The sequence below is a fragment of the Scyliorhinus torazame genome, chromosome 24 (assembly GCF_047496885.1).
Source record: "Scyliorhinus torazame isolate Kashiwa2021f chromosome 24, sScyTor2.1, whole genome shotgun sequence".
NCBI classification, from domain to species: Eukaryota; Metazoa; Chordata; class Chondrichthyes; order Carcharhiniformes; family Scyliorhinidae; genus Scyliorhinus; species Scyliorhinus torazame.
This window is the reverse complement of record NC_092730.1, coordinates 13,212,258-13,223,576: the sequence shown is the minus strand read 5'-3', so window position 1 is coordinate 13,223,576 and position 11,319 is coordinate 13,212,258. Positions and strand designations below refer to the sequence as shown.

Here is an 11,319-nt window from a genome sequence, read left to right as displayed (position 1 = left end):
TGTATGTGTGGTGTTGTGTGTCTGGGTGTTATGTGTGTGTGTCTGTGTTGTGTGTGTGTGTCTGTGTTGTGTGTGTGTGCGTGTCTGTTGTGTATGTGTGGTGTTGTGTGTCTGGGTGTTATGTGTGTGTGTTGTGTGTCTGTTGTGTGTGTGTGTTCTGTGTGTCTGGGTGTTGTGTGTGCGTGTCTGTGTGCGTGGTGCCTGTGTTGTGTGTGTGTGCGTGTCTGTGTTGTGTGTGTGTGCGTGTCTGTGTTGTGTGTGCACGCGTGTCTGTTGTATGTGTGTGCGTGTCTGTGTTGTGTGTGTGTGCGTGTCTGTGTTGTGTGTGTGTGCGTGTCTGTGTTGTGTGTGTGTGCGTGTCTGTGTTGTATGTGTACGTGTCTGTGTTGTGGTTGTGTGCATGTCTGTGTTGTGTGTGTGTGCGTGTCTGTGTTGTGTGTGTGTGTTCTGTGTGTCTGGGTGTTGTGTGTGCGTGCCTGTGTTGTGTGTGTGTGCGTGTCTGTGTTGTATGTGTCTGTCTGTGTTGTATGTGTGTGTGCGTGTCTGTGTTGTGTGTGTGTCTGTGTTGTATGTGTGTGTGTCTGTGTTGTGTGTGTGCATGTCTGTTGTGTGTGCGTGCGTGTCTGTGTTGTGTGTGTGTGTGCGTGTCTGTGTTGTGTGTGTGCGCGTGTCTGTGTTGTGTATGTGTGCGTGCCAGTGTTGTGTGTGTGTGCGTGTCTGTGTTGTGTGTGCGTGCATGTCTGTGTTGTGTGTGTGTGTGCGCATGTCTGTGTTGTGTGTGTGTACGCGTGTCTGTGTTGTGTGTGTGTACATGTGTCTGTGTTGTGTGTGCGTGCGTGTCTGTGTTGTGTGTGTGTGTTCTGTGTGTCTGGGTGTTGTGTGTGCATGCCTGTGTTGTGTGTATGTGCGTGTGTGTTGTGTGTGTGTGCGCGTGTCTGTGTTGTGTGTGTGGTGTCTGTGTTCTGTGTGTGTGCGTGTCTGTGTTCTGTGTGTGTGGCGTTGTGTGTCTGGGTGTTATGTGTGTTGTGTGAGTGTGTGTCTGGGTGTTGTGTGTGCGTGCCTGTGTTGTGTGTGTCTGTGGTGCCTGTGTTGTGTGTGTGTGTGGTGTCTGTGTTGTGTGTGTGTCTGTGTTGTGAGTGTGTGCGTGTCTGTGTTGTGTATGTGTGGTGTTGTGTGTCTGGGTGTTATGTGTGTGTGTCTGTGTTGTGTGTGTGTGTCTGTGTTGTGTGTGTGTGCGTGTCTGTTGTGTATGTGTGGTGTTGTGTGTCTGGGTGTTATGTGTGTGTGTTGTGTGTCTGTTGTGTGTGTGTGTTCTGTGTGTCTGGGTGTTGTGTGTGCGTGTCTGTGTGCGTGGTGCCTGTGTTGTGTGTGTGTGCGTGTCTGTGTTGTGTGTGTGTGCGTGTCTGTGTTGTGTGTGCACGCGTGTCTGTTGTATGTGTGTGCGTGTCTGTGTTGTGTGTGTGTGCGTGTCTGTGTTGTGTGTGTGTGCGTGTCTGTGTTGTGTGTGTGTGCGTGTCTGTGTTGTATGTGTACGTGTCTGTGTTGTGGTTGTGTGCATGTCTGTGTTGTGTGTGTGTGCGTGTCTGTGTTGTGTGTGTGTGTTCTGTGTGTCTGGGTGTTGTGTGTGCGTGCCTGTGTTGTGTGTGTGTGCGTGTCTGTGTTGTATGTGTCTGTCTGTGTTGTATGTGTGTGTGCGTGTCTGTGTTGTGTGTGTGTCTGTGTTGTATGTGTGTGTGTCTGTGTTGTGTGTGCGCATGTCTGTTGTGTGTGCGTGCGTGTCTGTGTTGTGTGTGTGTGCGTGTCTGTGTTGTGTGTGTGCGCGTGTCTGTGTTGTGTATGTGTGCGTGCCAGTGTTGTGTGTGTGTGCGTGTCTGTGTTGTGTGTGCGTGCATGTCTGTGTTGTGTGTGTGTGTGCGCATGTCTGTGTTGTGTGTGTGTACGCGTGTCTGTGTTGTGTGTGTGTACATGTGTCTGTGTTGTGTGTGCGTGCGTGTCTGTGTTGTGTGTGTGTGTTCTGTGTGTCTGGGTGTTGTGTGTGCATGCCTGTGTTGTGTGTATGTGCGTGTGTGTTGTGTGTGTGTGCGCGTGTCTGTGTTGTGTGTGTGTGTGGTGTCTGCGTTGTGTGTGTGTGCGTGTCTGTGTTGTGTGTGTGTGCATGTCTGTGTTGTGTGTGTGTGGCGTTGTGTGTCTGGGTGTTATGTGTGTGTGTTGTGTGTGTGTGTTCTGTGTGTCTGGGTGTTGTGTGTGCGTGTCTGTGTGTGTGGTGTCTGTGTTGTGTGTGTGTGCGTGTCTGTGTTGTGTGTGCGTGTCTGTGTTGTGTGTGTGTGTGTGTCTGTGTTGTGTGTGTGTGTCTGTGTTGTATGTGTGTGTGCGTCGGTGCTGTGTGTGTGTGTGTGTGTCTGTGTTGTGTGTGTGCGTGTCTGTGTTGTGTGTGTGTACGCGTGTCTGTGTTGTGTGTGTGTATGTGTGTCTGTGTTGTGTGTGTGTATGCGTGTCTGTGTTGTGTGTGTGTGTCTGTGTTGTGTGTGTGCGTGTCTGTGTTGTATGTGTGTGTGTGCATGTCTGTGTTGTGTTTGTGCGCGTGTCTGTGTTGTATGTGTGCGCGTCTGTGTTGTGTGTGTGTGTGCGTGTCTGAGTTGTGTGCGTGTGCGTCTGTGTTGTGTGTGTGTGTGTCTGTGTTGTGTGTGTGCGTGTCTGTGTTGTATGTGTGTGCGTGCCTGTGTTGTGTGTGTGTGCGTGCCTGTGTTGTGTTTGTGTGCGTGTCTGTGTTGTGTGTGTGTGTGTGCATGTCTATTGTATGTGTGTCTGTGTTGTGTGTGTGTGTGTCTGTGTTGTGTGTGTGCGTGTCTGTGTTGTGTGTTTGTGCGTGTCTGTGTTGTGTGTGTGTGCGTGCATGTCTATTGTATGTGTGTCTGTGTTGTGTGTCTGTGTTGTGTGTGTGCGTGTCTGTGTTGTGTGTGTGTGCGTGTCTGTGTTGTGTGTGTGTGCGTGTCTGTGTTGTGTGTGCGTGTCTGTGTTTTGTGTGTGTGCGCATGTCTGTGTTGTGTGTGTGTACACGTGTCTGTGTTGTGTGTGTGTACGCGTGTCTGTGTTGTGTGTGTGTACGCGTGTCTGTGTTGTGTGTGTGTGCGTGTCTGTGTTGTGTGTGTGTACACGTGTCTGTGTTGTGTGTGTGCGTGTCTGTGTTGTGTGTGTGTGCGTATCTGTGTTGTGTGTGTGTCTGTTGTGTGTGTGCGTGTCTGTTGTGTGTGCGTGTCTGTGTTGTGTGTGCGTGCGCGTGTCTGTGCTGTGTGTGTGTGTGTGTGCGTCTGTGTTGTGTGTGTGTGCGTGTCTGTGTTGTGAGTGTGCGTGTCTGTTGTGTGTGCGTGTCTGTGTTGTGTGCGTGCGCGTGTCTGTGCTGTGTGTGTGTGTGTACGCGTGTCTGTGTTGTGTGTGTGTACACGTGTCTGTGTTGTGTGCGTGTATGCGTGTCTGTGTTGTGTGTGTGTGCTTGTCTGTGTTGTATGTGTGTGTGCGTCTGTGTTGTGTGTGTGTGCGTGTCTGTTGTGTGTGTATGCATGTCTGTGTTGTATGTGTGTATGCGTCTGTGTTGTGTGTGTGTGCGTGTCTGTGTTGTGTGTGTGCGTGTCTGTGTTGTGTTTGTGTGCGTGTCTGTGTTGTGTGTGTGTGCGTGTCTGTGTTGTGTGTATGTATGTGCGTGTCTTTGTTGTGTTTGTGTGCGTGTCTGTGTTGTGTTTGTGTGCGTGTCTGTGTTGTGTGAGTGTGTGGCGTTGTGTGTCTGGGTGTTATGTATGTGTGTGTATCTGTTGTATGTGTGTGTCGGTGTTGTGTGTGCGTGCGTGTCTGTGTTGTGTGTGTGTGCGTGTCTGTGTTGTGTGTGCGTGTCTGTGTTGTGTGTGTGTGCGTGTCTGTGTTGTGTGTGTGTGCGCGTGTTTGTGTTGTGTGTGTGTGTCTGTTGTGTGTGTGCATGTCTGTTGTGTGTGCGTGTCTGTGTTGTGTGTGCGTGCGCGTGTCTGTGTTGTGTGTGTGTGCATGTCTGTGTTGTGTGTGTGTGTGCATGTCTGTGTTGTGTGTGTGCGTGTCTGTTGTGTGTGCGTGTCTGTGTTGTGTGTGTGTGCGCGTGTCTGTGCTGTGTGTTTGCGTGTCTGTGTGCGTGTCTGTGTTGTGTGTGCTTGTCTGTGTTGTGTGTGTGTGCGCATGTCTTTGTTGTGTGTGTGTATGTGTTGTTCCTGTGTGTGAGTTTTTATCTGCTCTTTATGTGTGCGCGCGAGCGCATGTGTGTATCTATGTCTGTGTATGTGTGTGCCTGTGCGCACGCATGTGTGTCTCTGTGTGTGCATGCGTTTTTGTGTCTGTTTTTGTGTGCGTGCGCGCGTTTGTGCCTCTATGCATGTGTCTGTAGGCGTGCATATCTGTGTATGTTGTGTGTGTGTGTGTCTCTGTGTGTGTATGCGCATGTGTGCCTTTGTGTCTGTGTGTGTGCATGTCTGTGTGTATTATGTGTGTGTATATGTTGTGTGACATGTGTGTGTTGTGTAACATTGGATTGGATTGGTTTATTGTCGGGTGTACTGAGGTACAGTGAAAAGTATTATTCTGCGTACAGTCCAGACAGATCATTCCATACATGAAAAGAAAATACATAATAGGGCAAATATAAAATACATTGGGTGAAGCATACAGGAGTGTAGAGCTTCACAGTACAGAAGATGCGTGAAGAGATCAGATGAATACATAAGTCTATCAGTCAATGAGAGGGTCATTTAGGAGTCTGGTGACAGCGGGGAAGAAGCTGTTTTTGAGTCTGTTCGTGCGTGTTCTCAGACTTCTGTATCTCCCGCCCGATGGAAGAAGTTGGAAGAGTGAGTAAGCCGGGTGGGAGGGATCTTTGATTATGCTGCCCGCTTTCCCCAGGCAGCGGGAGGTGTAGATGGAGTCAATGGATGGGAGGCAGGTTCGTGTGACGGACTGGGCGGTGTTCACGACTCTCTGAAGTTTCTTGCGGTCCTGGGCCGAGCAGTTGCCGTACCCAGGCTGTGATGCAGCCGGATAGGATGCTTTCTATGGTGCATCTGTAAAAGTTGGTCAGAGTCAATGTGGACATGCCGAATTTCCTGAGGAAGCATAGGCGCTGTTGTGCTTTCTTGGTGGTAGTGTCGATGTGGGTGGACCAGGACAGATTTTTGGAGATGTGCACCCCTAGGAATTTGAAGCTGTTAACCATCTCCACCTCGGCCCCGTTGATGCTGACAGGGGTGTGTACAGTACTTTGCTTTCTGAAGTCAATGACCAGCTCTTTAGTGTTGCTGGCATTGAGGGAGAGATTGTTGTCGCTACACCACTCCACTAGGTTCTCTATCTCCCTCCTGTATTCGGACTCGTCATTATCCGAGATCCGGCCCACTATGGTCGTATCATCAGCAAACTTGTAGATGGAGTTGGAACCAAGTTTTGCCACGCAGTCATGTGTGGTACAGGGTGTAGAGTAGGGGGCTAAGTACGCAGCCTTGTGGGGCGCCGGTGTTGAGGATTATTGTGGAGGAGGTGTTGTTGTTTATCCTTACTGATTGTGTGTGTAGCACAGGGCTAAATGGCTGGCTTTGAAAGCAGACCAAGGCAGGCCAGCAGCACGGTTCAATTCCCGTACCGGCCTCCCCGAACAGGCGCCGGAATGTGGCGACTAGGGGCTTTTCACAGTAACTTCATTTGAAGCCGACTTGTGACAATAAGCGATTTTCATTTCATTTCCATTTCATGTGTGTGTGCGTATGTGTGTCTGTGTGTGCACATGTGTGTCTCTGTATATGTGTGTGTGCACCTGTGTGACGTGTGTGTGTATATGTGTTGTGTAAGGTGTGTGTGTGTGTGTTGTGTGTGCGTGTCTGTGTATATGTTGTATCTGTGTTTGTATGTGTTGTATCTGTGCGTGTGTGTGTGTGTCTGTGCGCGCATGTCTGTGTGTATATGTATATGCTGTGCTGCGTATGAATGTGTATGTATGTGTGTGTTGTGTAACATGTGTATCGTGTATGTGTGTGTTGTATGTATTTTGTGTGTATGTTGTGTAATGTGTGTGTTATGTGGTGTGTGTTGTGTGTGCGTGTCTATTGCTTGTGAATATTGTGTCTTGTTTGTTTGTATGTATTGTATCTGTGAGCGTGTTTGTATCTGTGTGTGTGTGTCTGTATGTGCGCATGTCTGTGTATGTGTATGTATGTGGGTGTTGTATGTACATGTGTTGTGTAATGTGTGATGTGTGCATGTGTGTGTAACGTGTGTGTATTGCGTAACATGTGTGTATTTTGTGTACGTGCGTGTAAGTGTTGTGTGTGTATTGCGTAACGTGTGTGTATTTTGTGTACGTGCGTGTATGTGTTGTGTGTGTATGTGCATTGTGTGCATCTTAAAGGGTGATGATTTAGGAAGTGACACAGTGTGCTGTGTCGAAATCTTTTTCTGTTCCACAACACAAGGGCCCCGAGCTATTTAATTGGCCCATGGCGAATGACCTGATAAAAAAGGATTGTAAATCACCGGGTGATGGGGTTGTAAAAGATAGATCAACCCTACAACTCGCGAAGAGGGATGCAAGTTCCAGTTTACAAACCCTGACAGGATAATGGACAGATAGAGAATAACAACCTGCAGGATTCATGACTTTATCCTTTCGAGTCTTTCTATCAGAAGTTCCGGGTGCTGTATCCCACTGCCGCATATCAGAGTAATATGTGAACTCCGGGCGTTAAATTAACAGGTTGCACGCACTTGAGCTATTGCCCCCTTGGGTTTCAGAGTGAGGGAATCTGTTTGAGATCAATCAAGTGACATAAGCTGGGCTTTGTCCCTGGAATTCACAATGTGGTCTGATTGAGGTTTTCAAGATTTTAAGGGGAACCGTTAGCGATGGAGAGAGGGGAACTATTCCTGGTGGCTGGGGGGGAGTCTCAGACTAGATAGAGGCAGAACTTTAAGCGCCAAATTAGGAATATTTCGCCGCACAAAGGGTGGAAGAGGTGACCACAAATTGTACTTAAAGGACAACCACCGTGGCTGAGTGGGTTAGCACTGCTGCCTCACAGCTCCAGGGAGCCGGGTTCGATTCCGGCCTCGGGTGACTGTCTGTGAGGAGCTTGCACGTCCTCCCCTCGTCTGCGTGGGATTCCTCCGGGTGCTCCGGTTTTCTCCCAGAGTCCAAAGATGTGCAGGTTAGGTGGATTGGCCGTGCTAAATTGCCCCTTATTGTCCAAAGATGTGCAGGTTAGGTGGATTGGCCGTGCTAAATTGCCCTTAGTGTGCAAAGATGTGCAGGTCAGGTGGATTGGCCGTGCTAAATTGTCCCTTAGTGTCCAAAGATGTGCAGGTCAGGTGGATTGGCCGTGCTAAATTGCCCCTTAGTGTCCAAAGATGTGCAGGTCAGGTGGATTGGCCGTGCTAAATTGTCCCTTAGTGTCCAAAGATGTGCGGGTTAGGTGGATTGGCCGTGCTAAATTGCCCCTTAGTGTCCAAAGATGTGCAGGTCAGGTGGATTGGCCGTGCTAAATTGTCCCTTAGTGTCCAAAGATGTGCAGGTTAGGTGGATTGGCCGTGCTAAATTGTCCCTTATTGTCCAAAGATGTGCAGGTTAGGTGGATTGGCCGTGTTAAATTGCCCCTTAGTGTCCAAAGATGTGCAGGTTAGGTGGATTGGCCGTGATAAATTGTTCCTTAGTGTCCAAAGACGTGCAGGTTAGGTGGATTGGCCGTGCTAAATTGTCCCTTAGTGTCCAAAGATGTGCAGGTTAGGTGGATTGGCCGTGTTAAATTGCCCCTTAGTGTCCAAAGATGTGCAGGTTAGGTGGATTGGCCGTGATAAATTGTTCCTTAGTGTCCAAAGATGTGCAGGTTAGGTGGATTGACCGTGCTAAATTACCCCTCAGTGTCCAAAGATATGCAGGTTAGGTGGATTGGCCGTGCTAAATTGTCCCTTAATGTCCAAAGATATGCAGGTTAGGTGGATTGGCCGTGCTAAATTGCCCCTCAGTGTCCAAAGATTTGCAGGTTAGGTGGATTGGCCGTGCTAAATTGCCCCTCAGTGTCCAAAGATGTGCAGGTTAGGTGGATTGGCCGTGCTAAATTACCCCTCAGTGTCCAAAGATGTGCAGGTTAGGTGGATTGGCCGTGCTAAATTACCCCTCAGTGTCCAAAGATGTGCAGGTTAGGTGGATTGGCCGCGCTAAATTGCCCCTTATTGTCCAAAGATGTGCAGGTTAGGTGGATTGGCCGTGCTAAATTGCCCTTAGTGTCCAAAGATGTGCAGGTCAGGTGGATTGGCCGTGCTAAATTGTCCCTTAGTGTCCAAAGATGTGCAGGTCAGGTGGATTGGCCGTGCTAAATTGCCCCTTAGTGTCCAAAGATGTGCAGGTCAGGTGGATTGGCCGTGCTAAATTGTCCCTTAGTGTCCAAAGATGTGCGGGTTAGGTGGATTGGCCGTGCTAAATTGCCCCTTAGTGTCCAAAGATGTGCAGGTCAGGTGGATTGGCCGTGCTAAATTGTCCCTTAGTGTCCAAAGATGTGCAGGTTAGGTGGATTGGCCGTGCTAAATTGTCCCTTATTGTCCAAAGATGTGCAGGTTAGGTGGATTGGCCGTGCTAAATTGTCCCTTAGTGTCCAAAGATGTGCGGGTTAGGTGGATTGGCCGTGCTAAATTGCCCCTTAGTGTCCAAAGATGTGCAGGTCAGGTGGATTGGCCGTGCTAAATTGTCCCTTAGTGTCCAAAGATGTGCAGGTTAGGTGGATTGGCCGTGCTAAATTGTCCCTTATTGTCCAAAGATGTGCAGGTTAGGTGGATTGGCCGTGTTAAATTGCCCCTTAGTGTCCAAAGATGTGCAGGTTAGGTGGATTGGCCGTGCTAAATTACCCCTCAGTGTCCAAAGATGTGCAGGTTGGGTGAGGTTACAGGGATAGGGTAGGGGGGGGGTGGGGAGAAGGATGCTCTTTCAGAGGGTCGTGCAGACCCGATGGGCCGAACAGCCTCCTCCAGCCCTGTAGAGATTCTCCCCCCGCCCCCCCCCCCCCCCACGAATCCAGTCAGTGCGACCCCACCTCCCCGAGGCCCCACCTTCCCCAGCCACCTCCCACCGACGAGGAATCACCGACAGCAGGCGAATCAAAATCTTGGGTGTTTTATTCAAAAATAGCCGACAGAAAGAAGGGAAGTTTCACCGCAAGCTGCCACGGGTGGCAGGCACTCCTTCGCAATTGTTAAGAGAATATAATAATAATTATTATTTTCTTCAGACAGACTTAGAAAGTCGTTGCAAAAATACAAAATTCAGCTGTACAAAAATGGTATTTTTCGCTCGCCTCCCACCCCAGTGTACAGGAAAAAGAAGGTCTCTGAACAATCGCAAGAAGATAAAAATCAACCAAACAAAATAGGGCAAAATATAAATAAATTATATAATTTATACGTCAAACTCTTAAACAGAAAATATCGAGCTGGCAAACCTTTCTCTCTCGCGACTTTTTGTTTCATGAAAGATTTAATCACGCTATTTCTTCCATCTCTTTTCATTTTCACGCACGCTCGCTCTCACACACACACACACACACACACACACTGAATAAATAAATACGGAAGGCAACGGGGTCCAGCGTCTGTGTTTCAGTGTCCATCCTCATTTCACATCACTGCGTCCACTCAGGAGCGAGCTGGAGGAGGATGTCCCAAGACAGGGCTCAGCCCCGAGCAGGTTAGCTGCAGTCCAGATTGAGGGCGGGCGAAGGAAACGGCGGCGGCGACGACCGCCTTGGCGAGCTGGCCCGAGGGCCGGTGGAGGAACCGCTGGCTGCCGGGCAACAGCACTGAGGGTCGGTGGGTGGCCGCGTGCTTCCTGAGGTACGCCTGCCGCCGGAATTTCTTACCGCAGAGCAAGCAGTCGAACAGTTCCTCCTCCAAAGCGGGGTACTCGCACGGCCGGGCCGAGGGGTCATCGCTCTCGCGCTCGGCTTTGGCCCGGCCCCTGCCGCTGTCCTTGGCCGCCTCCGGCCCTTGGGGGGCGCCCGGGTTCCGGGGTTTGTGCCAGCGGCAATGGGAAGCCAGGTTGGCCGGGCAGCTGAAGACCTTGTCGCACACGGGGCAGCGGTACTCCACCCGGACGATTTGGGAGCACTGGTGCTGAGCCAGCGATAGGGCATCGGGGTACCCCTCCTTGCACAGCTGGCAGATGAACTCGCCCAGGGGCTGGTCGCCGAGCTTGGGCTGCCGACATTCCGTCAGCTCTTCGGTGATCCTCAGGCCCAGGACCGGCGAGGTGGTCAACTCGTCTCGGCGGCTCTTCCTCTCCACCCTGGGCCTCTTGTCCGCTTTGGCTTTGGCAGCAGGGGGCTGCCTCTTGACGGCTTGGATGACGGCGCAGTCGGAGCCCATCCTCGCCTCCTCGCCCGGCACCAAGGCCCCAAAGACGGCTCCGCCCAGCGACGAGGCCAGCGACGACGGGCTGGGGAAGGACGCGGCCAGGACGGGCGAGCTGGAGTTGACGGGCCGCCCCGGGGAGCCGGGGCGCCCGCTGACCGGCCTGTTGGGGCTGCGAGCCCGGGCGCAGGGGGAGCTGGGCATCCCGTAGCCGGCGGAGGAGGCCGGCTGCCCCCATGGAGAAGGCGCCGCTTCCGGGAAGCTCCATTCCTCTTCGGCGCTGCGTACTCTGTAGGAGACGAGGGCAGTCCTCTTCGTTCTCTTCACCAGGAATCCTCGGGGCATGTTTGACGTGTGCGACAAAGAACAAAAATGTTTTTAAAACCCCGACAGCCTGCAAGTAAGTGCCCTCAGCTCTGATCCTTGGCAGGAGTGAGGACTTTAAGCAGCAATCCTCACTTTAAACTGTTTGAGCCCTACACAGTTCAGGCTATTTAAAGGCCCCACAATCCCATTGTCTGGTCCAGCTCAAGCAGATGGCTTGGGACGAAGAACCAATCAGACAAGGAGGGTAATCTGATCTAAGACAGACTGACAAGTTTCCCAGGAGACACCAGATGTACCTGTTCTAGCGCGTGTTTGCTCCCCATTATGTAAATGCCGATGAGGGTGCCACACGTTCAGCCTGTCCTTTTGTCCTGATTCTATTGAGGGCACGCGTGCCGGCCTTTTGTCCCGAATTCAATAGAGGCAGGGAATGAAAGCGAGAGAGAGAGAGAGAAGGGCAGAGAGAGAGAGAGAGAGAGAGAGGCAAGGGGTCGCCTAACGTCTCCGAACACGCCTGGCCTAACCCGACTACCTCTATTGTTCGCGGCCGATCAGGCTCAGACCCCAGGCCCGTCTGAGTCACACAAAGCAAAGAGCAGG

The 11,319-nt window shown here is 51.0% G+C and overlaps 1 protein-coding gene across 1 annotated transcript; it reads right to left on the bottom strand.

The window, feature by feature from the left end:
• Positions 1-9,144: 9,144 nt before the first annotated feature.
• On the bottom strand, positions 9,145-11,009 carry LOC140400095 (insulinoma-associated protein 1a-like). The gene has a single exon (XM_072489569.1). It carries the CDS (start codon positions 10,735-10,737, stop codon positions 9,679-9,681), a length of 1,059 nt encoding a protein of 352 aa, XP_072345670.1. The 5' UTR covers positions 10,738-11,009; the 3' UTR covers positions 9,145-9,678.
• Positions 11,010-11,319: the final 310 nt, after the last annotated feature.